Source organism: Xenopus tropicalis, chromosome 5 (genome assembly GCF_000004195.4).
Source record: "Xenopus tropicalis strain Nigerian chromosome 5, UCB_Xtro_10.0, whole genome shotgun sequence".
NCBI lineage: Eukaryota > Metazoa > Chordata > Amphibia > Anura > Pipidae > Xenopus > Xenopus tropicalis.
The window spans coordinates 17,046,173-17,072,008 of record NC_030681.2 but is presented as its reverse complement, the minus strand read 5'-3'; the positions used below and the strand labels follow the sequence as shown (position 1 = coordinate 17,072,008).

The 25,836-nt window shown below is 40.6% G+C and overlaps 1 protein-coding gene across 3 annotated transcripts; it reads left to right on the top strand.

The window, feature by feature from the left end:
• The first annotated feature begins 4,745 nt into the window (after positions 1 to 4,745).
• On the top strand, positions 4,746 to 15,257 carry kcng3 (potassium channel, voltage gated modifier subfamily G, member 3). 3 transcript variants are annotated; one of them, XM_004914758.4, is made up of 2 exons: positions 4,746 to 6,216; positions 13,688 to 15,257. In XM_004914758.4, exons 1-2 carry the CDS (start codon positions 5,567 to 5,569, stop codon positions 14,331 to 14,333), a joined length of 1,296 nt encoding a protein of 431 aa, XP_004914815.2. In that variant the 5' UTR covers positions 4,746 to 5,566; the 3' UTR covers positions 14,334 to 15,257. The 3 variants fall into 3 exon arrangements, with proteins under 3 accessions (XP_004914815.2, XP_004914816.1, XP_002932441.1); XM_004914759.4 differs by lacking the exon at positions 4,746 to 6,216 and adding an exon at positions 6,307 to 8,909; XM_002932395.5 differs by lacking the exon at positions 4,746 to 6,216 and adding an exon at positions 6,307 to 8,939.
• The last annotated feature ends 10,579 nt before the right edge of the window (positions 15,258 to 25,836 follow it).

Below are 25,836 nucleotides of genomic sequence, written 5' to 3'. Positions count from 1 at the left end.
TGGCGTGCGTTCATTTGCGCAACTATTTATATTTGGCTACAAGTGATGAAATGCTTCGCCAGGCATGGATTCGCAGCAAATTTTTGGACGTGCGTTGAATTTTTTTCGCGGCGGATTTTTTCATGCGTTTCTCAAAACAATCTGCCAATGGCAAAACGCATGAAAAAATTTGCCACGCAAAAATTCACCACACATCCAAAAATTGATACAAGTGTCAAAAAATAATAGTCACAGCAACAATTTTTTTGCCCACACAACATTTTTGCCGTTTCGTGGATCTTTCGAAAGATTTGCTAATTTTTCACTAAAGAAACCAGAACACATTTGCTCATCACTAGTGGCTACTATTTATAAGCATCTACTATTTATATGCTACTATTTATATGCTACCATTCATATGCGGCGATTATTCGCGTATTTAGCGCATGTACCGGCAAATACCGCATTGAAATAGCCCATCGCGAGTTAAATAACGCATGCAATATCGCACGTAAAAAAGCGCGAGTATGCTTATAGTGAATCGTGCGAAAAATCGCCAAAATTAAGACGCGGTAAAAATTTTAGCGCACAATAAAAATAGCGCACGTTTTATCGCCCTTTAGTGAATCAGGCCCATAGTGTTTGCTTAGTGATGTCATTACTTATAGTCAGTTGTAGTCTCATCCCTTATTATCAGTGCTTACTAGTACAGGTATAGGCCCCGTTATCCAGAATGCTCGGGACCAAGGGTATTCCGGATAACGGGTCTTTCTGTCATTTGGATCTTCATACCTTGAGTCTACTAAAAAATCAATAAAACATTAATTAAACCCAAAAGGATTATTTATAGCTTAGTTGGGATCAATTACAATGTTCTGTTTTATTATTACAGAGAAAAGGAAATTAGTTTTAAAATTCTAAATTATTTGATTAAAATAGAGTCTATGGGAGACGGGCTTTCCGTAATTCTGAGCTTTCTGGATAACGGGTTTCCAGATAAGTGATCCCATACCTGTATTATTAATTATAGTCCTGCTTAGTGATGTCATTATTTATAATCAGTGCTTAGTGATGTAATAACTTATAGTAAGTGCTTAGTGATGTAATTACTTATAGTCAGTGCTTAGTGATGTAATTACTTATAGTCAGTGCTAGTGATCTCATCACTTATAATTAGTGCTTACCAGTATGATTAATTATAGTCCTGCTTAGTGATGTCATTATTTATAATCAGTGCTTAGTGATGTAATAACTTATAGTCAGTGCTTAGTGATGTAATAACTTATAGTCAGTGCTTAGTGATGTAATTACTTATAGTAAGTGCTAGTGATCTCATCACTTATAATCAGTGCTTACCAGAATGATTAATTATAGTCCTGCTTTGTGATGTCATTATTTATAATCAGTGCTTAGTGATGTAATAACTTATAGTCAGTGCTTAGTGATGTAATAACTTATAGATTGTAAGCTCTACGGGGCAGGGACCTCCTTCATCTTGTGTTTCTGACTCTTATTGCAACTGTACCTTGTATTTATTTGTATTTATTGTTGTACTTTGTATTTATCCATTATCTTTAACCCCCCTGTCTGTATTAATGAATTCTACTGTACAGCGCTGCGTACATAAGTAGCGCTTTATAAATAAAGATATACATACATACATAGTCAGTGCTTAGTGATGTAATTACTTATAGTCAGTGCTAGTGATCTCATCAATTATAATCAGTGCTTACCAGAATGATTAATTATTGTCCTGCTTTGTGATGTCATTATTTATAATCAGTGCTTAGTGATGTCATTACTTATAGTCAGTGATTAGTGATCTCATCACTTATAATCGGTGCTTACCAATGTTACTTATTATAATCATGCTTAGTGATGTTATTATTAATAATCAGTGATTAGTGATGTAATTACTTTTGGTGGGTGCTTAGTGATATCATTAGTTATAATCAGTACATAGTAATGTCATTACTTATAATCAGTGCTTAGTGACATCACGCATGTCAAACAATGAATCTTTCCCCCTGCTTTAAAATAAAAGTGTAAGCCACCTCCTGGGCTGTTACATGCCCCTTAGCGTTCTGAATAAATAACTTTATTTACAACATAAATATCAGAGAACAATGCAGAGTGTAAAGTCATTTATGAACAAGCAGATATAAAGTAGCAGAGCTGTGCCGAGTGTCCTTCACACCTAACAATAGAGCCTGCCAGAGATAATCCCCATATTGTTTCCACTAGTACTCTAGCATTATTATTGTGGCCTTGATTAGGACAAACTGGGATTTATGATGGAGCGCTGCTAGGCTATTGCTAGGCTGGGGCTATAGAGATAATATTTCTGAATAGCGGTCACACCGCAAGTGGCATATGAGGAATCCCATGGGAATAAATGTAGCCGGTACTAATACAATTTGTCCCTCCGTGTCACATGCCACATATTGACCTGCAGTTTGCTGAGTCTATTTGTGTCCATTTCACATTCAGCATTTGCTTTTTCAGCAGATTTGTTGCTACTAACCACCCCATTTACACCTTGCCTTATGTAGGACCTTTAAATCAGGAAATGAAAAAGGGTATGGTAAGTATGTCATTATAATGTGCATTTGTGTACTGTTTGTGTAAACATAGCTAAGTGTAGCTAAGTCTTATTTAGTCATAAAGGACCGGGCCCGCCAGTTGGACAGCACTGGGTTAGGAGATTAGAGCTTCTGTATTGGTTTCTCTTTTTCCGCCTGTTGCTACTACTGTAGGGTCACCAGATTTCTTGAAAATTCAGGGACAAGTCTAGAAAACCTAGAAATGCTGCCCTGATAGCAATTTAATTTCCATACAATCAATGCAGCCCTGCAACATGCATGCAGTAGGCGTACCAGCACAGGGCAAGCGCAGATACAAACACACGTGTAAGGACTAGGGCTGCCAACTTTTCTGGAAAAGAATACCAGCCTTCCTATATTTTTATCTCTTCTCCCTATTAATAACATTGGCATCAAGCATCATTGGCCTGGGTGGCATTACTTTTGCTCCGCCCGGGGGGGGGGGGGAATCCACTCATCGCTAACCTTTCCAGTCCCCTGCTCTACCACTAAGCCAACGAAGGGATCACCAGTTGCAACTGTCGCACCCAGGCTTATAACTATGCCCTATTTGCCTATGAAGCAGCAGATTGGGACAAACAATAACCAACAAGACATCCCCTAGCAATGACTTTAGGTATGGTAGAAAACAAAAACACATCTAACCTTGCTTTGACATTATAAATATATATATATATATATATATATATATATATATATAAATATGTGGGTTTATATCATATACCATGGCTTATGGGTAATGTAGGCTAAGTAGAAAGCCAATTTTCCAGGTAGCTTCCAATCACAGCCAGCATCAAATCATACATATCAAATAGATTTCCTGTGAATGGCAGTTGGGCAGTATGTTTGGTACAGGAGCCATAAAAAGGCATTTTTGTATATATACGAGAATGGGGGATTATGGCCTCTCTTCTTGTCTCTCTTTTTCACCTGTTGTTTCTACCGTAGGGTCATCAGATTTCTTGAAAACTTAAGTTACTGATGCAGGAAGTGTCTCCTAATGCTTCTTTGCTCAGTTCTTTTGCTCAGACTGAAGCATCAGGAGAAGCTTCCTGCATCAGAAACCTAAACCTCTGAAATTCTGTCCTGCCTGAGCCCCGACAGAACAGAAGGGGGCACTGGGGTACCACATGGTATTATCTGTCTTTTATAAAGGAAAAGTTCTATTAATACCAATAATTTCAATAGCACTATTTTGTTTTAAAGGAAATGTTTAGAGTACTCTGCTAACAATTTACATTTTTCTAGTTTTTAAAATATTGGTTGTTTGCCCCTACTGTTCATTCCACCCCAGTTGGGTAGAGTCAGGAGAAAATGAAGTCTTGTGATGTTGCTCTGCGTAGAAATGACTCTTCTCTGCTCGCTGCCTTTATTTTCTGAGCACAGCAACATCACAAGACTTGCCTTTTATCTGTCACTTAATTTTCTGCCTACTGTGTCATTTAAGCTCAAAGGAACAGCAAGTGGCGCTGTTGTTTCACTGATATACACACACACATATATAATGATATACAGTATATATATGTGTGTGTATATATATATATATATCAGTGTTTACTAATATCTTATATATAAACTGTGAAAACAAAATGTAATTATGAAAGTAATGAGACCACAATAAGCAATTTTACAATGATTTAAACATAGGTTTTTCCAAAAAGGGGCTGTATGTATCTGCATAGATATGTTCATTTGTGCGGCAGCTGCCATACTGATCGAGCTGACAGTTACAGAAGCTCCAGAGCAGCGCTCTAATGGACAAACGGTCACAAAACTGGAAAAAAAATGTTCAATTGTCTTTAAATCATACTGATACCCATGTAAAGAGTGAGATATTTCTTTAATATATAAATTATTATTTTAAAAAAACCCTGTTGTTTTGTAGTGTCCAAAGTCATGAGTATTTATGATATTCACTGCAACTGAATGCAGGAGAGAAGGCTGGGGGTGTTTTGTCTCTCTCATTGAGCCAGGAAAGGCTGCACTCTGTTCCCTAGTTAGTTGCCATGTGTGACTACTGAATGTTACACAATACTTTGCAGCTGGCTTGGTGTATCAATTAAAAGTCAGAAACAACACTAAGTGCTCCCTAGGAAAGCACCTCTGAGGTTCTCGACTCCCTCCCCACTTTCCTTGTCTACTCCCCTCCCTCCCCTGCCTCTACCGCCTCCCCCTGACAGTTCCACCTATGGAGTAAATTTCAGCAGACACCAGAATGGGCGGTGGAGTTGAAAGAGAGGAGAGATCTCCCCATGTATCTCCGGCCGATAATCATAGGAGTTCCCCTTGGATATGGGAAGTAGCAGGAGTTTTAGGTGCAGGATCCATGCATCTGATTGGCTGCAGACTTGAGACATTTGAGCTTCTGGGTGCAATAAAGAAGAAGGTGCTGCTGGAGGCAGAGATTAAGGGTGGCCCTACCCAACCTGGCAGGACCTGGATTTTGCCTGGACTCTTTTTATTACTCCTTTTGAACACCAGCAATGCTCTGCTCGGGGTGCCTCTCTGTGGATCTGTCTGGGGATGGAATATTGCTGGAGTTTGGGTATGGAAGGGGTTAACAATTTAAAGGGAAAACCTTCTTTTTGTAACATTTGGGCAGGGGTGTTGCTGGAGAAGAGGGATGGAAGAGGGTCTAAAACATTAAGCTTCCCCTTCATTTTGGGTAGGGAAACTGCTGGAGCTTGGGAGGTGGAGGAAGGTGTGCCAAATTTAAGGTGGAAGCCTCTGTAGCTGCTTAGTTTACATTAAGAGAAGGGGTGTAACTCAAGAGGGGGTAATGGAAAACATTTAAAGGTGGAATTTGGGGGGAAGGTTCAGATAATGGAAGGAAGGAATGTAAAACTTTAGGGGAAAGTTCCCAAGGTTCTTTCTGCTATAATCAAGCTATGGAAGGTTGTCAAACTTTAAGGTGAAACCTCTCCTGGGGCTTAATATCCAGGGGTGCCACTGGTGGTGCTGAAGGACAGCGACCGGACCCAGCTATGAACTTCCCCAGGGATTCCTTCATACTGAACGTCGGGGGCGCCAGGTACTCTTTCTCCCAAGAGGTGATTAAGGATTTCCCCCTTCGCAGGGTCAGCAGGCTGCATGGCTGCTCTTCGGAGCAGGACGTGCTGGAGGTTTGCGACGACTACGACCAGGAGAGGAACGAGTATTTCTTTGACAGACACTCAGAGGCGTTCGGCTTCATCATGATGTACGTGAAGTATGGGAAACTGCGATTTGTGCCGCAGATGTGTGAACTCTCCTTCTACAACGAGATGATTTACTGGGGCTTAGAACGTTCCCAGCTGGAGTACTGCTGCCAGCGGCGCCTGGATGAGCGCATGTCGGACACCTACACTTACATGTCGGATGAGAGCAAGCCAGACGAGAGTTGCAACCTGAAGGATGAGCAGCAGCAGCAGCAGCAGCAGGGACCCAGTGATAAGAAGTGGAAGGAGCGCATGAGGATTACTTTTGAGGAGCCCACCTCCTCCCTAGCAGCTCAGATACTGGCTGTGATTTCCATCATCTTCGTGATCGTGTCCATGGTGGTCCTGTGTGCCAGTACCCTGCCTGACTGGAAGACCGCACAGAATCACAGTGTAGAGGAGCACAGGTATACAGCCAGTCTGTGGGAACCTTCGGGGTATGAGCTGTCATTCTAACTTCTATCCGTGTCCGTCTGTCTTGGTCACTGAGATGTTCTGTCCTCTGGCTGCTAGTGGGGGGGGGGGGGGGCTGTGATTTTGTAAAAATAATGAATGTAACTGAGAAAGTGCTCAAAAGACCATTTCCTTAATGTTACAAAAGGAGGGTGAATGTCCTCTTTAAAGTTTACTTTGCACAGCTATTTAGAAAGCAATTGCTTTAATTGTATATTTCCTTTCTTTTCCTACTGAGTTTCAGTAAAACATATTGACAAAGGTTATTCCAAACAGGGAGCCTTATTTGTCTGCAGAGAAATGTTCAGGTTGCCATACTGATTTATCAGTTAAGCTTCAGTGCAGCCCTCTAGTGGATAAACTGTCAGGAAATTAAAAATATTTCACTTGGATTTAAAAAGATACTGACCCCCTATTTTAAAATTCTATAATGTTTTAGCAGGGTAAATGGGTTATTTAAATGAAAATACCCATCATACATTTACAACATTACCACTTGCAAACAGTCAGTATCATTTCTAGAGAGTGGGATATTTCTGTTTAACAAGACCCTCTTCTTTCATAGTGCCCAAACCCATGAATATTTATTCTATTTACCAACATTAAACACAACAGAGAAAGCAGGGGGTGCTGTATAGGAAGCAGTTAAACTTGCCCAAACACAACTGAGCTGCTGAATGGAAACACAGAGAGCAAACATGTGGGAATAGGAAATAACAGGACTTCTGCTTATTATTTTACACGTACAGAATAGAAACCCTGCCTATTGGTGGTACTGTTCCTTTAAGGGGCAGCACGGCGCAAGCTGCACATTTAGACAGAGCAGATTAAGCTGCGGCTCTGGGGACACTGTCGGTTCTAGTGAGACCCACCAATGCGAGGTGTCCTAATCATACAGGCTCTGTATTTATTGCTGTTAGACCCTGGGGGAAGGTGGACTCTGACCTATACTCCTTCAGCTGTTGTTGAACTACAACTCTCAAAGGTAAAACTGTACCCAAAACGCTGATTTTCCTCTGTTCTTGTCTCTCTCATTGAGCCAGGAAAGGCTGCACTCTGTTCCCTAGTTAGTTGCCATGTGTGACTACTGAATGTTACACAATACTTTGCAGCTGGCTTGGTGTATCAATTAAAAGTCAGAAACAACACTAAGTGCTCCCTAGGAAAGCACCTCTGAGGTTTCTCGGCTACCAGACTCCCTCCCCACCTCCCTTCTCTGCTCCCCTCCCTCCCCTGCCTCTACCGCCTCCCCCTGACAGTTCCACCTATGGAGTAAATTTCAGCAGACACCAGAATGGGCGGTGGAGTTGAAAGAGAGGAGAGGTCTCCCCATGTATCTCCAGCCGATAATCATAGGAGTTCCCCTTGGATATGGGAAGTAGCAGGAGTTTTAGGTGCAGGATCCATGCATCTGATTGGGTGCAGACTTGGGACAATTGAGCTTCTGGGGTGAAATAAAGAAGAAGGTGCTGCTGGAGGCAGAAATTTAGGGTGACCCTACCCAACCTGGCAGGACCTGGATTTTGCCTGGACTTTCTCCTTTTGAACAACAGCCATGCTCTGCTCGGGGTGCCTCTCTGTGGATCTGTCTGGGGATGGGATTTTGCTGGAGTTTGGAGATGGAAGGGGTTAACAATTTAAAGGGAAAACCTTTTTTAACATTTGGGCAGGGGTGTTGCTGGAGAAGAGGGATGAAAGAGGGTCTAAAACATTAAGCTTCCCCTTCATTTTGGGTAGGGAAACTGCTGGAGCTTGGGAGGTGGAGGAAGGTGTACCAAATTTAAGGTGGAAGCCCCTCTAGCTGCTTAGTTTACATTAAAAGAAGGGGTGTAACTCAAGAGGGGGTAATGGAAAAGGTATCAAATTTAAAGGTGGAATTTGGGGGGAAGATTTTGATAATGGAAGGAAGGAATGTAAAACTTTAGGGGAAAGTTCCCAAGGTTCTTTCTGTTATAATCAAGCTATGGAAGGTTGTCAAACTTTAAGGTGAAACCTCTCCTGGCTTAATATCCAGGGGTGCCACTGGTGGTGCTGAAGGACAGCGACCGGACCCAGCTATGAACTTCCCCAGGGATTCCTTCACACTGAACGTCGGGGGCGCCAGGTATTCTTTCTCCCAAGAAGTGATTAAGGATTTCCCCCTTCGCAGGGTCAGCAGGCTGCATGGCTGCTCTTCGGAGCAGGACGTGCTGGAGGTTTGCGACGACTACGACCAGGAGAGGAACGAGTATTTCTTTGACAGACACTCAGAGGCGTTCGGCTTCATCATGATGTACGTGAAGTATGGGAAGCTGCGATTTGTGCCGCAGATGTGCGAACTCTCCTTCTACAACGAGATGATTTACTGGGGCTTAGAACGTTCCCAGCTGGAGTACTGCTGCCAGCGGCGCCTGGATGAGCGCATGTCGGACACCTACACTTACATGTCGGATGAGAGCAAGCCAGACGAGAGTTGCAACCTGAAGGATGAGCAGCAGCAGCAGCAGCAGCAGGGACCCAGTGATAAGAAGTGGAAGGAGCGCATGAGGATTACTTTTGAGGAGCCCACCTCCTCCCTAGCAGCTCAGATACTGGCTGTGATTTCCATCATCTTCGTGATCGTGTCCATGGTGGTCCTGTGTGCCAGTACCCTGCCCGACTGGAAGACCGCACAGAATCACAGTGCAGAGGAGCACAGGTATACAGCCAGTCTGTGGGAACCTTCGGGGTATGAGCTGTCATTCTAACTTCTATCCGTGTCCGTCTGTCTTGGTCACTGAGATGTTCTGTCCTCTGGCTTCTAGTAGGGAGGGAGGTGCTCTGCTTTTGTACCTGTTTGTAGCAGTTAAACAGTTAACAACTGAAGGCAATGTGGCCCATGTAGCTTTTGGGAAGTTCTATCTGTTGCTCCATTCCCTGAATATATAATAGTTAATATCTTAGTTATGGGGCCCTAAGGGTACAATATGATCAATATTATATCACCACTTTGACATCACACATGTATATTAAAGTATAATTCAACTGCAATTGCAACAGTGTTGTGCAAGGATCTGTAGTCCATGGAGAGCTGGGGCTGCCTGGTTGAGCATCTCTGATATAGGGCATCAATACCAAGCCTGTGGTCCTCTAAATGGGATTCTGGGAGTTGTAGTTTCTCAACAGCCCACCACTAGCTGATTTAGAGCAGAGGTCACCAATCTTATATACTAAAGAAGCATACAATTGTAATACAAGTTCCACAGTTGCTTAATAAGGGGTAGGATTGGCTGTAACTTAGCCCCATGTGCCTCCAAGACTCCCCTCTATGCCAGGAATGGGGATCTGCTTTGAGGCCATTGGGAGCAACACCAAGGGGTAGTGGAGGGCAACAAGTTGTATTGGGAGTTATAGCAACGTGTAGGTATCTGCAGAGTGATACTCATGGTTCTGTTATGGGACAGTATATTCGTATTCTACAACAAATACCCCCAAATGATCAAGTATTAATGAATGTGTGTTTGTGTATAAGAATATATGTTGTTTGTATGAGTGAATGAATGTCCCTATGCTGTTTAAGAATGAAGGTATGTATTTATTTATATAAAAGTACTGGTATACACAGCTCTGCACAATCAATACAATAACAGAGTGGAATAAAATATAAAAGTACAGTTATACCATACAAGGTTAAGGACTTTGGACAAGGGAAGGAATCTTAGTATAGTATGTATGTAGACATTATAAGAATATGTATGTGTCTAAATGAATGGCTGTATACATGTATGCTGTATGCGTGTATAAATGTATGTACTGTGTATAAGAATGTGTCCATGCCTGTAACACTTGTCTATAAGGCACTACTGGCAGGGATACCCAGCGCTAAATCATTTCAGTAATGGAGTCTCGGATTTATACCCTAGTGCTAAGTTATTAATGGGACCTGCACTGCTTAGGAACCAGTGTATTATATATATATATTAGCATTTACAGAATTCAGTCCCACATGTCTTTCTACTTTGATCCATTCAGTTATGTATTTGGCACATTATGTACCCCAAGCAGCACCCCTCTACAGGCACACAAACACCACTATTTATCAACCTCGTTCTGTCTGCTCCGCGCTTTACTGCTAAGTAGTTTGTCTCCCTCAGTATCCGACCGGTCAGGAATCACAGCGTTTGTGTGTAGGTAAAGTGGAAACAGATACTGAAATAGATCTTTGACAAATGAAAGAAAAAGTAATTTCCAATCAGTAACAATTAAAAGCAGTATCTGCCTGTCCCTTGCTATTCTATGCACTGCTGGTTCTGACTACTGAAACAATGTATCAGAAGACATCTGGTCTATTTAAAAACGTAGCCCCTTGTGCCCTTTGAGCCCCCTATACTAAAAGAAGTCTTTTTTACTGCGTATCAGTCAGTGCCTCCCGTAACCTCCTATACCTCCCGGGGCCCCCCAGCAGTTACAGGATTTGCCCTTTACTGTATACGGTTCAGCTGAACTGTCTGCTCCAGATGGAATACCCCTTTTCTGAAGCCCTTTCATGTATTTTAAGCTTTTTGTTTTATTTAGGAAGGGAGAGAGGGCAAAATACCCCTGACAGGTGCCCCTGGGGTGGTTTTGCACAGCTGATTGTCTCCGGGGAGATGATGTATGAAGTGTGTGGGGGGGGGAAGAGGGGGCTCCCAGCATGTGTCGGGATCACTTTAACCCCTTTCTCTCCCTAATCCTTTGTGTTACCACAAAGGGTAGTAAGGGTTGTGCTGCACAGTAATTTTTTACATCCAACCTACCAGCATTAATCTATTTCTCCCCAGTTATTTTAACCCTTTCAACAGTCCATTTTAACCCTTAACATCTTTATAGTCTCATATTGCTGTAACCATTGCATTGCACTCTGCATACACAACTAGCGCTTATTATATACCTTCATGTGCATATTGAATTATCACCCGATGGAAATTCTAGGCTTTATATGAAAGTGTAGGGACACATGGTTCATGCTTTAAATAGACTCTCCCTGCTCCAAACATATTTGGACACGGCTTGCAAAGTCTAAGGGGTTTATGTAATGGAAAGTGCAAAGTTTGGTACATGTCTAGACGCCTACAGCAACCAATCAGCAGGTATCATTTACAAGTCACTTTTTTTGAAAGCTAGCATCTGGTTGGTTGCAGTGGGTAATTAGACTTGGGCAAACGTTGCACAATTTCTTACATTCCCTAAAAGTGTGGACCTTATAAAATATATATAGGGCTCCTATTATAATATTATATATACTGTATATTATAAGCCCTAGTAAGTGCTCGTGTAAATGTACAGCAACCAATCACCAGTCGTGTTAGTTTTATATAAACATTGAAATAATGGGAAAATATTAGAGAAGATCATAGCAAGGCCAATAAACACCCCCAGTAAATAACAACACTTCAAAGACAAACCTTAGTCCTATCACTGCTGTAAAGTCTATCTAGCAAGCTGCTCAGGCTCCCATTCTATTCTTGGGGCATAACTGCTGGGTCATTTTGTTATTACTGCCCATTTAACCTACTCTGTAAGACGTGTCCTTTAAACCAGAGAGCTAATATGGGATGTATCCTATTGTATGTATGTATATCTTTATTTATAAAGCGCTACTTATGTACGCAGCGCTGTACAGTAGAATACATTAATATAAACAGGGGGTATTAAAATAATAGATAAATACACAGTATAACAATAAATACAAATAAATAAAAGATACAATTGCAATAAGTTAAGTCAAAGACACAAGAGGATGGAGGTCCCTGCCCCGTAGAGCTTACAATCTATATGGGAGGGTAAGAGCCAAAGGCACAAGAGGATGGAGGTCCCTGCCCCGTAGAGCTTACAATCTATATGGGAGGGTAAGAGCCAAAGACACAAGAGGATGGAGGTCCCTGCCCCGTAGAGCTTACAATCTAGATGACTGAGATGCTGGCTGCAGCTCACACCTTGGGGTGAAGGGAAGCAGATTACTGGGATGTATATTGCTGGAGATTGTACTGAAATCAGAACACATACTGGGTGACAGGTCCCCTTTAATTTAATGCTGTACCTACTGGAAGAGGATGAAAGTATTATCCATGCCAAGTGTTGGCTTCCCCTCTTCATACATGCACCCACTGCTGTTCCCATACTATGTGAATATCCAGTGTCGGACTGGGACCCCAGGGCCCCCACCAGAAAACCTTAGACCCTAGGCCCACTTGCCAAACTATTTTTCCTCCTTTCCTCACCCAACCTCTTTATTCTCCTAGTCTCTTTTATTTACATGCTAGCATCTATTCTTCCATCTATTTCTCTTTTTTCTTTCCATTCAAAAATAAGGAATGACCATGAAATAGGCCAAATGGTCAGGAACAGGAGGGCCCACTGACACCTGGGCCCACCGGGTATTTTCCTGGTATCCTGGTGGGCCAGTCCTACACTATCTATGCCTGTATCTGGCACAATAGGAATTCCTTTCATGCTGCACCTCTAGACACTTGATGTTTTGCCATTTGAATGTCATGCAACTGAAGGGCATGAAAGTATCATCCATGTCTTATGTGTCCTTGTACGTGCCCCTTACAGTTAGAGAAAATGATTTGTTTGCACTTTGCATTCTTTTAGTAAATGAGCCCTGTGAATCACTCCAGCCACATTGTTGATCTAAAAGGGGAACTCTGGCTTCCAAACCAAAATTTGTTAAACAGCCCCCCACAACAGAGAAACCCCTAATATACCTATTACTGTAACCTGTTCCTTCAAAAACTATGAATAAATATCATTTTTATTTGCTGAAATCCAGCTCCAAAACAGTTCTTCTCTTTCAGCGTCTTTTGAAATCCTGGCAGGGGAGGAGGGACTAAGACACTGATGTTATAAATTGTAACAACTTCCCCACAGCTTACAGACAGCATGCAGGAACTACATAACCCACAATGCATTGCACTGTGATGTTCCTTTCCTTATTGACATCATGTGTGCAGGGAATTGTGGGATTGGGAGGATGCAGGCTGAAGGCAGACTGAGGACAGGCAACTACTGTTACATTTTATTTGAGTCTCCAAGTAGCCAGCCAGATCAGCAGGGGAACAGGGGGCGGGGCTTAGGGAACTGTTCCTAACCATATTATTACATTATAAATCATGAAAAGGCTGCATATTTTTAAATTGATGTATATTGCAAAGTTGCTTGAAATTATGCTTACTTTCAAAAAGCTTAAGTTGTGTTTGGGTGGAGTTTCCCTTTAATCATTTTTAAAATAAAGTTGTGACTAACAGTGGATAACTCATTCCACTGATTGGATCCCTTCTGACGAGACACTCTCATTAAAAGCCATATACCTGCCATATACCTTCCATATTCAGGTAGATGAACACACACATTGACATTATCACAGAGCCAATTAGCAAATACATGGCCAGTATCTGTTATTAGGACTTTACTATAGATGTTCCCACAAGATAACCTTATGTTTTCTTTTGACAGGATAATCGAAGCAATCTGTATAGGGTGGTTCACCGCCGAATGCATAGTGAGGTTCATTGTCTCCAAGGATAAGTGTGAATTTGTGAAAAGACCCTTGAACATCATTGACTTGTTGGCCATAACGCCTTATTATGTCTCCGTGCTCATGACTGTCTTTACAGGGGAGAATCCACAGCTGCAGAGAGCCGGGGTCACCCTGAGAGTTCTGAGAATGATGAGAATATTCTGGGTCATTAAGCTAGCGAGGCACTTTATTGGCCTTCAGACCCTCGGCTTGACCTTGAAACGTTGTTACAGGGAGATGGTCATGCTGCTGGTCTTCATTTGTGTTGCCATGGCCATCTTTGGTGCCCTTTCCCAGCTCCTCGAACATGGCTTGGACCTTGAGGCAAAGAACGAGGATTATTCCAGTATCCCCGCGGCCTGCTGGTGGGTGATCATTTCCATGACCACAGTTGGCTACGGTGACATGTACCCTATCTCCGTCCCTGGGAGAATACTGGGGGGAGTGTGTGTGGTCAGTGGTATTGTTTTACTGGCGTTGCCTATAACATTCATCTACCACAGCTTCGTGCAATGTTATCATGAACTGAAGTTTAAATCTGCTAGGTACGGAAGGAGCTTATCGAATGAATTCCTAAACTGATATTGCCAGTCATCATCATCATCATCATCATCAGCTACCAAGTCTACTGGTTTCATGTGACTGCTATCTCACTCCTTGTCAGGAACCTCCTTGTGATAAGAAATCTCTCTTTTTATTGGAGAGCACAGCCAAGTGGTACAGCCAATGGCCTTTGGGGTGTTGGAGACATGGGACTGAACATCACACTACTTTATGTACCCTACATTCCTTTAATTTGGCAGTTATTCCATACTGGGGGTAATTTATCAACACTGGGCACGTTTGCCTGTGGGCAGTAACTCATGGCAACCAATAAAATTGTAGTATTTATTGTTCTACCTGTAGCTGACTGGTTGCTATAAGTTACTGCCAATTAGCCCAGTGTTGCCTTACAATGAGCCTTACTGTATCACTCTATCGGGGTATACACTGAAAGGGGAAATATTATTCTTTATGTATGTTGTATGATACTAATCCAGATGCAGGGGGGACAAAGTGCAATATTTAACACAGAAGGCCATTTTCCACTATTGTCAGGTATTTTTGATGACAATTCCAAGAATCTATTTGAATACCTATGAACCAAGTGAGACATCCATGTTTTAGCAACTCTACTCTACAAGTACGTACTATATTATCACAATAGAATATTAGGAATGACTATATATTTTATAGCAAATAAAGCAAAATGTATGTTTTTAGTTACAGCAGATGCCCAGCAGGTGGCGCCTTTCAGTGCTCCATGATCCTTGTGCTCATGAACCAGGTTGAAAAATGAATTTTACTCACTAACAGACTGTGGTTATAACCGCTTTTGTATCTTTATATATATATATCTGGGCCTTTTGTAAGTGCAAAATATATTTTCCTTAGAGTTCGCATTTATGTGATATGTATTTTCTCATGAAAATAACAATTAAAAAAAATAGTTGATGAAATATTAAATATGATTTGTGTTTCTGAGGAAAGGGACAGAATTTGCTTTATCTTTGGCGCTTGTAGGAACATTTTAGATGAGCCACAAAAGATTTTTGCACTGTATAGAATTTCGCTGTAGATCTTTGCTATCAGTCATTAAAAGGCAAACAAATCCTGGAGTAAACCTAGCTTATTAGTAGTTGTACTGTTGTATGTGTCTGCTTGTACATCAGTATAACCTGCACTCGCCTCTCCAATAGGGTTCCCCGCTGCTAACTCTGGGCAGGGGAAGGCCAATAACATCACAGGGGGCAGGATGGTGACATCATGGGGTGGTGACTGTGATGTCACAAGGTGGGGCTATGATGTAGTGATCATGTCAGTCTAGGAAAGCCCTGCCCTGTTTTCCTAATTTTGAAAACCGAGCAGGCAGTTTTGACAGACCTTCTGAAAACCGGGACGTCTGGGTCAAAACCGGTGGCAAACCTACTCTCCAATGTGGTATCAAGTATCCTGGCATGGCAGAAACTATCTCATCTGCTATTAGTCTTAAAGGGATTGCGAAGGCAGCATTGGTAGTTTTTGCCATTTCACCACTTACTAATACACCCCCCCATACTGCTTTGGGCCCCCCTTCAGGACCAGCCATGGGAAACAATGTTTTAGAGTGAGGTAGAGAGGCCCTTTGGCTGGCAAATGAAGACTGAAAATCTCTCATTGTTATGGGTGGAGACAGTTTTCCACCAATTACCACAACCCTCTGTTTCCTAAATGTAAATTCTACATTTTTTGCTAGGAATATATATTTTGGAAGCAGATGATTCTAGAATAGTGAAAGACCGTAATAATGATTATAGGGTGCAGGTTGATTTTGATGGAGCACAAATAGCACAGGGTACTTTTGTAGGGTAAGTTTGAAGGAGTGAAATCCATTTGATGAAGCAACAATGTTAGTTAGTGCAGACTAGTTATCTCTGAACCTTACAGTGCTGGGCCAACTAAAGGAGGGTTCCCTAGGCCAGCCCCCACACTTGCTCTCCTGCTTAACACCTGCCCCTCCCATATCACAACCTAACCACCTTGAGTTACAGAAGGGCCTGAGCCAAACGAGGGACAGCTAAACAAAATAGGTACATGCCAAGCGTTCCCCACCCCCCGACACACACATATCGTTGTGCCCTAAAACCAAGCTTTGTTATAATAAATATAAAGTTTAGTACTTTTCCTAGATGTAATGATTCATTCTTTTACTATAGAGCAGTGGCTTTCAGACCTTTTGGGAGCAAGTGCCCCAAGCAATTTTGGCCCAACATTTGGCCATGGAACCCCTGATAGCACAATTAATTGCATAAATGTGACAATACTGTTGTGTCAAGAGTACCTAGGGCAGCAAAGCTCCCTAAAAAATCCTTTCAGTTAGAACCTCATATCCATTAGTTTGGGATCCCATTGTGGAGACAGTCAGTGGTGCAACTAGATGTTACTGGGCCCCACAGCAATTTTAATTAAGGGCCCCAAAACATTGGGACCTATATTGAAATTTCTCATTAATACAGGTTAATTAAGAGAAAAGGAAATTATCATTCTTTTTATTCTTGGTCTAGGGCAGTGATCCCCAACCAGTGGGTTACAAACAACATGTTGCTCACCAATCCCTTTGATGCTGCTTCCAGTGGCCTCAAAGTAGGTGTTCATTTTGGGATTTCTGACTTGAAAGCAAGTTTTGGAGGCATAAAAACCATGTGTACTGCCAAACAAAGCCTCCTGTAGTCTGCCAGTTCATACTGGGCTACCAAATAGCAAATCAAAGCACTTATTGGGCACCCCTGGGTAGCTTTTTCATGCTTGTGTTGCTCCCAACTTTTTTATATTTAAATGTTGCTCACATATAAAAAAGGTTGGGAACCCATGGTCGAGGGCCAGAAAAGAGTCTCTTAAAGTGCTCTGCTTTGTTCTCCAATGGCATCACCAGACTCACCTGGGGAAACATGCAGGCAAAGTTTAATAAGCAACAATGGCTAGCAACTCAGCAAACACTGTAAAGTAGTAGCCATAGGCATCATTCATATGCATTGACAGGGCTGCAATACAATCTAGCCAATCACTATGAGCCTCTTATCTGACATCTGCAATGACATTGGTAGGGCTGCATTTCATGCTGGACAGCCCAGGAGACTAGCACTGTGGTAAAACAAAATTAGGTCCGGCTAACTTGTACCAAAACATGGGGAACTACTTTGTTACACTTTAAGTAAATCCAAAGATGTTTCAATCATATTGGCTTGGAGTGATTTGCTAGACAATCAGAAGACAGCTTATCTGAGGGTGTAGGCTAATGTGCCAACCAATCACAAACGACTTGAATTATACAAAGTCACATGGGATCAGAATTGGAAGAATCACAGCTACTCATGCACACATAAAAGAGACTGGGTTTTCTGTATATTTTTTGAAGGCCAGCTGGCACATTAAGGTGGAAAAGAACCCTACAGAATACTTTCGCTCAAGAGATGGATTGTAGTTTCACGAAAAGTAATTTTCACTGTTCCATCAGTTCTGTGAGTGTGAAATTCATTATTAGAAATAGTTGTGTGATCCTTGCTAGAGGTACTCAATGTAACATGTCATTGTCTGCTCTCCCAATGAATAGCGACCTATTTCTCTTGTTACAATCAGGGCAGTGTTGCCAGTACAGTGAATCAAATCTGTGCTCCTTGCTAAGACTCCTACATTTCATATGGTTTGTACTGCCTATCTGCAACTTCACTCTCACATTTTACTTAGATTTTCTGTTATTTTCAAGAAACCATAACCACTCGACAGCAGCAGACTGATATGAAAGACACATAATGGGTTATAGGGTTATGGGGTTATAAAGCAGCATAATATTTGTTTTGCTGATTGCTTCTTGCTCTAATGATGCTAGACTATAAATTGATATGGTATGATGTGACCAAGTAGAGTTGTTTGCAGGAAGGGTGGTAGAGTGATGATATAGGACAGTGATTCCCAACCAGTGGCTCATAAGCAACATTTTGCTCACCACCCTGCTCATTTTTAAATCCCTGTCTTGGAGAAAGGTTTTGGAAGCACAGAGACACAGTTTTACTCCAATAAGAGCCCACTGAAGGCCAGCAGCCCACATGGGGCTACCATATAGCCAATCACAGCCCTTATTTGGCATCCCCAGACAACAATTTTCATGCTTGTGTGGCTCCCCAACACTTTTTGAATCTGAGTGTGAGTAAAAAAGGTTGGGGATCCCTGATATAGGGTGTGAGGGTAGTTAGGCTAACTAAGCATCGTGTGTATGACTAAGGGAAATAGGTATGACAAAAACTATGGAAAAAATGATATTAAAGGAGAAGACATAAGAGTGTGAGAAGATAAATAGTAGATTATATAGTGCTGGTGTGACCAGGCAAGAATGGAAAATCCTACAGGCGACAACCCTAACATTCAGTCCAACCCTTTTTTTTGGCATCGCTGTGTTTGATATGGGCACCAGTAGAATGAAGACTTCTAATGTAACGTCTAAATACACGTACCCCACCACCTGGGGAATGCAGTTAATAGAGCCAAGGTATTTTTCATGTTTAATGGCTTTGGGTGTCTATCTCAATTAAATGAATTATATTTTTATTACTTGCTTTCAGTATACACTGCTGATGTAATTAGCTTGGTTTAACATGCATATTTTAATTATTGTTCAATACACTTGGGACTTATTCTTGTATAACATACATCAGGTTAATAGCTGCCTTACCCTTTATATAATATTGTTTGGTATTTGCCAAGCGGTCATGTGACACTGTTGCTGGAAGGCACATCCCAAATGGCTGACCACAAAAGCACATAAGCTGCGTGCCAGGATTGATGTTCTACTAAAACTGCTCTGTAGATTTGAAATATTTCTAGTACTTACCAGTGTAGGTAGGTATTGATGTTTATAGGTAAAAACTGTGGATGTTGAACACTTTTGGTAAAAAAAAATAAATATATTTCTATTTCGCCTCTTTATTGATGCTCTGAGTGTGTTTATTCTTCATATATAGAGGAGGGGGCGTGGCTACAGAGCTGTATGGAAGCCTAATCCACAGCTCTGTGCTGAAACACTAATTTAAGCAGCCTAAAGCGATTCAGGAACCCCCAAACAGCGGCATTTTAGCAGGGGAACACTTCAGGAACATCATGGAGCAAAGAAATCAGGTTTTTAGAGGTAAAAAATCAACTTTCAAGCCTAGAAAACTCCTAGATCTCTACAGCCCTGAAACACAAGATGACGGTTGCTATGGTGACAGGGATCAGCACTCACAAACTCCTGCATTACAACAACAACAAGGATTGTTTATTTCACCAAAATATGGTTTCCAGCACCTCAGACACGCAGGGTTGAAGCACAGGGAATTTGGAGACACAATGCCAGACCCTCTGAGGTCCAGAAGCCCGCTGAAACCCAGACAGCATGTGGAGGAACAGGAGGCTCAGGTAGGCCATACCACTAATATACAAGCCCCAATGAGCAGCCCAGACCCCATAGCGCAGCTCCCAGCAACTAATGAGCCCCTGACCCAAGCAGTTATGAAGGATTTTATGATGGCATTCAGAGATATGATGCATGCTGACTTTAAGTTACTGTCTAACCATGTGGCCCAATTTGCCATAGATACTAATGAAAGAATGAATAAGATTGAGAACAAGATCTCTGTTATGACACTAGGACATAATGAGCTCATAGATGCCCATGAAGAGCTAATAGAGGAGGTCAGATGGCTGAAAGAAAAAATGACTGATTCTGAGGATAGAAATCGTAGAAACAACGTGAAGATAAGAGGCATTGCAGAATCTGTTACACTGGATGGGCTGAAAGCACATGTTACAAAGATCCTCAAAGCCACACTGCCTGATACTCCTGACATCGAACTGATCATTGATAGGGCTCACAGACTGGCCAAACCGAGTTTCCTATCTGATAAAGTTCCAAGGGATGTGATAATAAGACTGCACTTTTATCACGTAAAGGAGGCTTTCCTTGCAGCAACAAGGAGAGGACAGAAACTTCCCTCTCCCTATCAAGACCTGTCCCTGTTTTCAGATTTGTCAAAGGTTACTCTTCAAGCAAGGCGTGAGTTTGCATCTGTGACAGCCACATTAAGAAATCAAAAAATCCCATATAATTGGGGCTTTCCCACTAAGCTCATCATCCGCAGATCTGGCACTGTCTCAGTGATCAAAACACCTAAGGAAGGCTTGGACTTGTTATCCCAGTGGAACATGCAGGCGATAAATCCCAAGGATAAAGGCTCAAGTGCAAATATGGAGTGGTCCACTGCAAAAGAAGCAGAAGATAAAGACAAAGGCAAAGAGAAAAATAAAGCTTCTACTGCATCAGGAGGTTCTTGAAGGAACTAAATCTTCAAGTGTTTCTACACCACAAACTTTCTCCCCCTTCTGAACTTTTCTCCCCCGGAATATTTTGCTGAGGAGAATTGTTCTTGTTCGCAGTTCACAGCCGTGAACTGAGGCCTAAGGGCCCTGACCTTTCATTTGGTCACTAACCGTTTTATTTTTGTTCTGTTTCAGTTTACCTGATTAGAGATGTCAAAAGTTATGATATCACTTTTTATATTGTTCTTATTTTCTTGTTTACTAATTTTTTTCTCCCTAAATAGTGCTGAGAGTTGTGGACATTATAGATTTTCTTCATTAGGTATAATTGTGGCTGAAAATCTCCAGGAAATCCTTTGCAGAGTTCTAAAGGTGATATCAAATATATGGTTTATCAGAATGTTTTTGTTACATGTCTCAAAATCTTAATATTGTGTCTCTAAATGTGAGAGGCCTCAACTCTCACAGGAAAAGATATATGCTACAAAGGTTAGTTAAAGAAGATAGTATTGATTTGGTTTGTCTCCAAGAGACTCATTTAAATAAGGAAGGATCTGCTAAATTTAAATTGTACCAGTTTTCTTCTATTTATCACTCTACGCTAATAAGAAAAAAAAAGGCCGGTGTATGTGTGGCAGTCAGAGACTCTTCTGGGATAGAAGTATTAGACTCATATAGTAGTAATGATGGGAGATCGGTAATAATTTCTATAAAAATCAACTCACAAATCTATACAATCGTTAATCTTTATGCTCCTAATAGAAATCAAATCAGTTTCCTGAACAAAAAAATAAAAAAGAGTGAAAATTTTTCAAAAGGACATCAAATTATTATAGGAGACTTGAATGCAGTTGTGGATCCCATCATTGACTGCTCCTCAGTAAGGAAGAGTCCTCCGGCTGTTATACGACCCACCCTATTAACATACGAATTATACGATGCATGGAGATGTCTACACCCTGGGGAAAAGGACTTTACTTATTATTCTCCTGTGCATAAATCCTATACGAGAATTGATCATTGCCTTGTAGATAAATTTACATTACCCCTTTTAACAAGTGTAGAAATTGGTACAAGAACTTGGTCAGACCATGCACCCATCAAAATTAGACTCCAAATCCAAGATCTTCCCTCTACTACCTACCTTTGGAAGATGAACAAAACAATACTACATTCAGAACAGTTAGCCCCCCTGATTAAGGAAAATTTAAATAATTATTTTGATTTAAATGATAAGAAGGAAACTTCTAGATCCACTTTATGGAATGCCCATAAGGCCTATATGAGAGGAGTATTCATTAAACAGAGCTCTATTCTCAAAAGAAAAAGGAAAGAAAAAACTAATTCACTTTTAAAAGAGATTAAAGTATTGGAAAAGGAAATTTATGACAAAAAGAAAACAGAATTAATTCCTCAAGTAGAAGGGCTTAGACAGGAACTAAGAGAGATATTGTTCCAGCAGTATGATAAATGGCACATAATTTTGAAAGAAAACTGGTACAATGACAGGAATAAAGCTGGGAAAGTTATGGCTCAGAAGATAAAGGGTCGCAGGATAGTCCAGAGAATTTTTAAGATGAAAGATCCACACACAGGTGTAACTACACATCATCCTACTGAAATTGTTAATGCCTTGGCAAAATACTATGAAGACCTATATAATTTAAGGCAGCACTCTGATACTCACGAACCCACTTGTGAGGAAATTGACCAGTACTTGGAAAGTGTAAATCTCCCCTCATTAGATCACTTTGAACAGAAACAAATTAATATCCCCTTTAGTCGTCATGAAATAGAAATTGCAATAAAAACACTTAAGAGAGACAAGGCCCCTGGTGTTGATGGTTTTATAAATGACTACTACATTAAATTTATGAATATTCTTTCTAAACCATTGACAGATATGTTTAATGAAGTAGCAACCCTTGGAACTTTTCCTAGAGAATCACTATCTGCAATCATTACTACTATCCCCAAAGAAAACAAAGACCCAACTGACCCTAGTAGTTACAGGCCCATATCTCTTTTAAATACAGATTTAAAAATTTATGCTAAAGTTATAGCTAACAGACTAGCCCCCTTAATTCCACAACTGGTCCATTCTGATCAGGTCGGGTTTGTGAAAGGAAGAGGTACTAATGATGCCACAAGGAAGGTGCTGGCTCTTTTACACAGGATTGAGCTCAGTTGGACGCCTTCTCTGCTTGTCTCTTTGGACGCGGAGAAGGCGTTCGACAGGGTCAACTGGACCTATTTGTCAAGGGTACTGGGAAAGTTTGGTTGTACTGGTTACCTGTATAAGGCTATAATGGCACTCTACTCCCAGCCATCAGCAATGGTATTGTCCTCTGGTTTTTTGTCTTCTCCTTTCAATATTACTAATGGAACACGTCAGGGATGCCCACTCTCCCCTTTAATTTTTATACTTACCCTTGAACCTCTTGCAGAAAAGATTAGAAACAATCAATTGATCCATGGTATCCAAGTTGGCGATGCAGAAACAAAACTAGGCATGTATGCCGATGATATTTTACTATATTTGCAAGATCCCTTAATATCACTACCAAATTTAGAAACAGAATTAAATAACTTTTCAAAAATCTCCTATTATAAACTCAATAAAAATAAAACAGTGATTCTACCCTGTAATTTGGACTTAGATACAATCCAGTCGCTCAAAAAGTCTTCCCCTTACTCTTGGTCTGAAAAGTCAATCAAATACTTAGGAATTTCTGTCACTCCTCTAATCTCTCAGATATACAAGGAAAATTACGAGCCATGGATTTCCAGGCTCAAAACCAAGCTAGAGGCTCTCTCCAAGCTCGAGTTTTCTTGGTTAGGTAGGACTGCTGCCTTCAAAATGATGGTATTGCCCCAGCTATTGTATCTCTTCAGAAATCTCCCAGTAAAAGTTCCCAAAAAATTCTTTACTTCCCTACAAAAACTTCTCAATAAGTTTGTCTTAATGAATAAATCACCAAGATTTTCCAATAGAATACTTACACTACATGCATCAAACCTAGGTTTTGGCGTACCTGACATTGAGCTTTATTATAGAGCTACAGTTTTAGATCAGTCTAGGGTAATCTGGATGGAGGATGGAACTAAACACTGGATAGAGTTGGAACAGAATCAAACAATTTTCTCCTCATATAAAAACCTATTAGAAACCAAATTAATATGGAAAACTTACAGATCAATACCCAATATGATGATAACAAATACCCTGAAATTATGGAAAGATCTAATTAAATCAAGCTCTAACAATCCATTAGCTATCACTCAACCTGTCCCCTTATCTACGTTAGCTAGTGTAATTAAAGAACTCTCTTTAGGTAATTGGATAGACCTAGGCTTAGATACAGTAGATAAATTGTTTCAAAATACAGAACTAAAATCTTTTGAACAATTAAGCCAACAATATAATATCCCTAAATCTGAAGAATACAAATATTTCAAAATCCGGAAATTTTTACAAACCCATACTTCAACCCCACTACTCCTACCCTCCCAAGTTACTAAACTTTTACTACCAGAAAATATATTTCAAAAAGGACTATCCGTGTTCTATAAGACATTATTATCGGATAGAGTAGAACCTCCTAGGTGTCAGTTGACAAGATGGCAGGAATATTTACAGTTAGATTTAGACCAAGAGGAATGGGAGCTAGCAGTCAAATCGCTGAGAAACTCCACACACTGTGTGTCTCATCATGAGAATCTCTTAAAAATGATATGGAGATGGTACCTCACTCCAGTAAAAATCGCCAAATTCGATACCAAAGTTACTCCACTTTGTTGGAGAGACTGTAAACAAGCAGGTTCTTTGGAACATATCTTTTGGGAATGTCCTAAAATCCAAGGATTGTGGAAGGAAATAGAGGTTTTTCTTAGGAAATTACCTGTGAATTTGATGTGTATTCCTCCCAGTATGGCCCTTCTCCACATAAAGACCATGGACTTGCCTCCCAAGGAGAGACTGATTTTTAATCACATTTTTGTGGTTACCAGGTGTAAGATAGCAGAAAATTGGAAATCTAAAATAATTCCCAAAATTGAAGATATTCTTAAAACTGTAGAGTTTAATCTCAATGCAGAAAAAACCTGGGCAATCAGATCAGGAAATTTACAGTCCTTTCTGGTGAGATCAAGTTTATGGCATTCGATATACCCAGATACTAAATTGAATTATCTTAATTAGAGGTTATAAATCCCATAAATCTAATAAATCCAATACATCCTATAAACCCTCTCACAGAGATGGAGACTTTTCCAGTTGTGTACTCTGCATAACACAATAATTTATGAGGAGAGCGTACTGTTCTTAACTCTTAGCAATTGAATACAACTTCATTAGTTGTAGTATTAGGTGTAGTTGTAGTTATAGTTTTTACTATATGTATACTTCCTTATTGGGATATATCAATTTATTATAGTAAAATATTGCTCTATATTTTTGGTGAAGCAAAATTTCTTAATGATACAGCTTGACTATGTTCAATCAATCCTTAGATGGATGCGACTCCTAGGATCTCAGTAGTGTCAGTTTATACGCGTTTTGCACGTTTTCAACGCGTGATTAGTATACGGTTATAAATATACGTGTACATAACAAATTTCTTAACCAACAATATTAAATTATATTATATCATATTTTATCATATGTTGACCAATACTGAATGTATAAGTTTTCAACGGCTGTTATTATTTGTACTGCAGATTATTTTTCTGCATAATGTAAATATTAATGTTTGAAAATATTTTAATGCCTTTATTTGGCTATAATGTTTAAAAAATCCCAATAAAAATGATTGAAACTTATTCTTCATATATACTGAGTTACACATTAGTATGTGGAGGCAATTTTTTTCAAATCAGTTATATGTACACCCATAACCTCCAGTAGTTCTGGACATTTTGGAAGCGAATGACTAGTAACTGAAGAGGATGCACAGCGAGGGCAGAGTCTCTGCTGAGCCACAGAAGAAAATCTCTTGCTTGACTAAAGGTGGAGCAATGAGGTGGCAGCTCCAAGCAGGATGACATGACAAGAAGATAAAATGAAGGGTGTAGGGTAACTATGTTGTTCTTCTGTTAGGGTTTGTGTAATGCCAAGAGGACTAAATGAGAAATAGTTATGGTACCTCTTGTTCACTAACCTTAAAGGGATACTATCATGATTTTTATGGGGTAATTTTTATTTCTATTTCACTGTTTA

Excerpts from the sequence above, each read along its gene's own strand:
- kcng3 (XM_004914758.4), top strand. The coding sequence starts at position 5,567 with ATGAACTTCCCCAGGGATTCCTTCATACTGAACGTCGGGGGCGCCAGG. Across the intron at positions 6,217-13,687 it reads AGTCTGTGGGAACCTTCGGG|GATAATCGAAGCAATCTGTA; the intron begins GTATGAGCTGTC and ends TTCTTTTGACAG.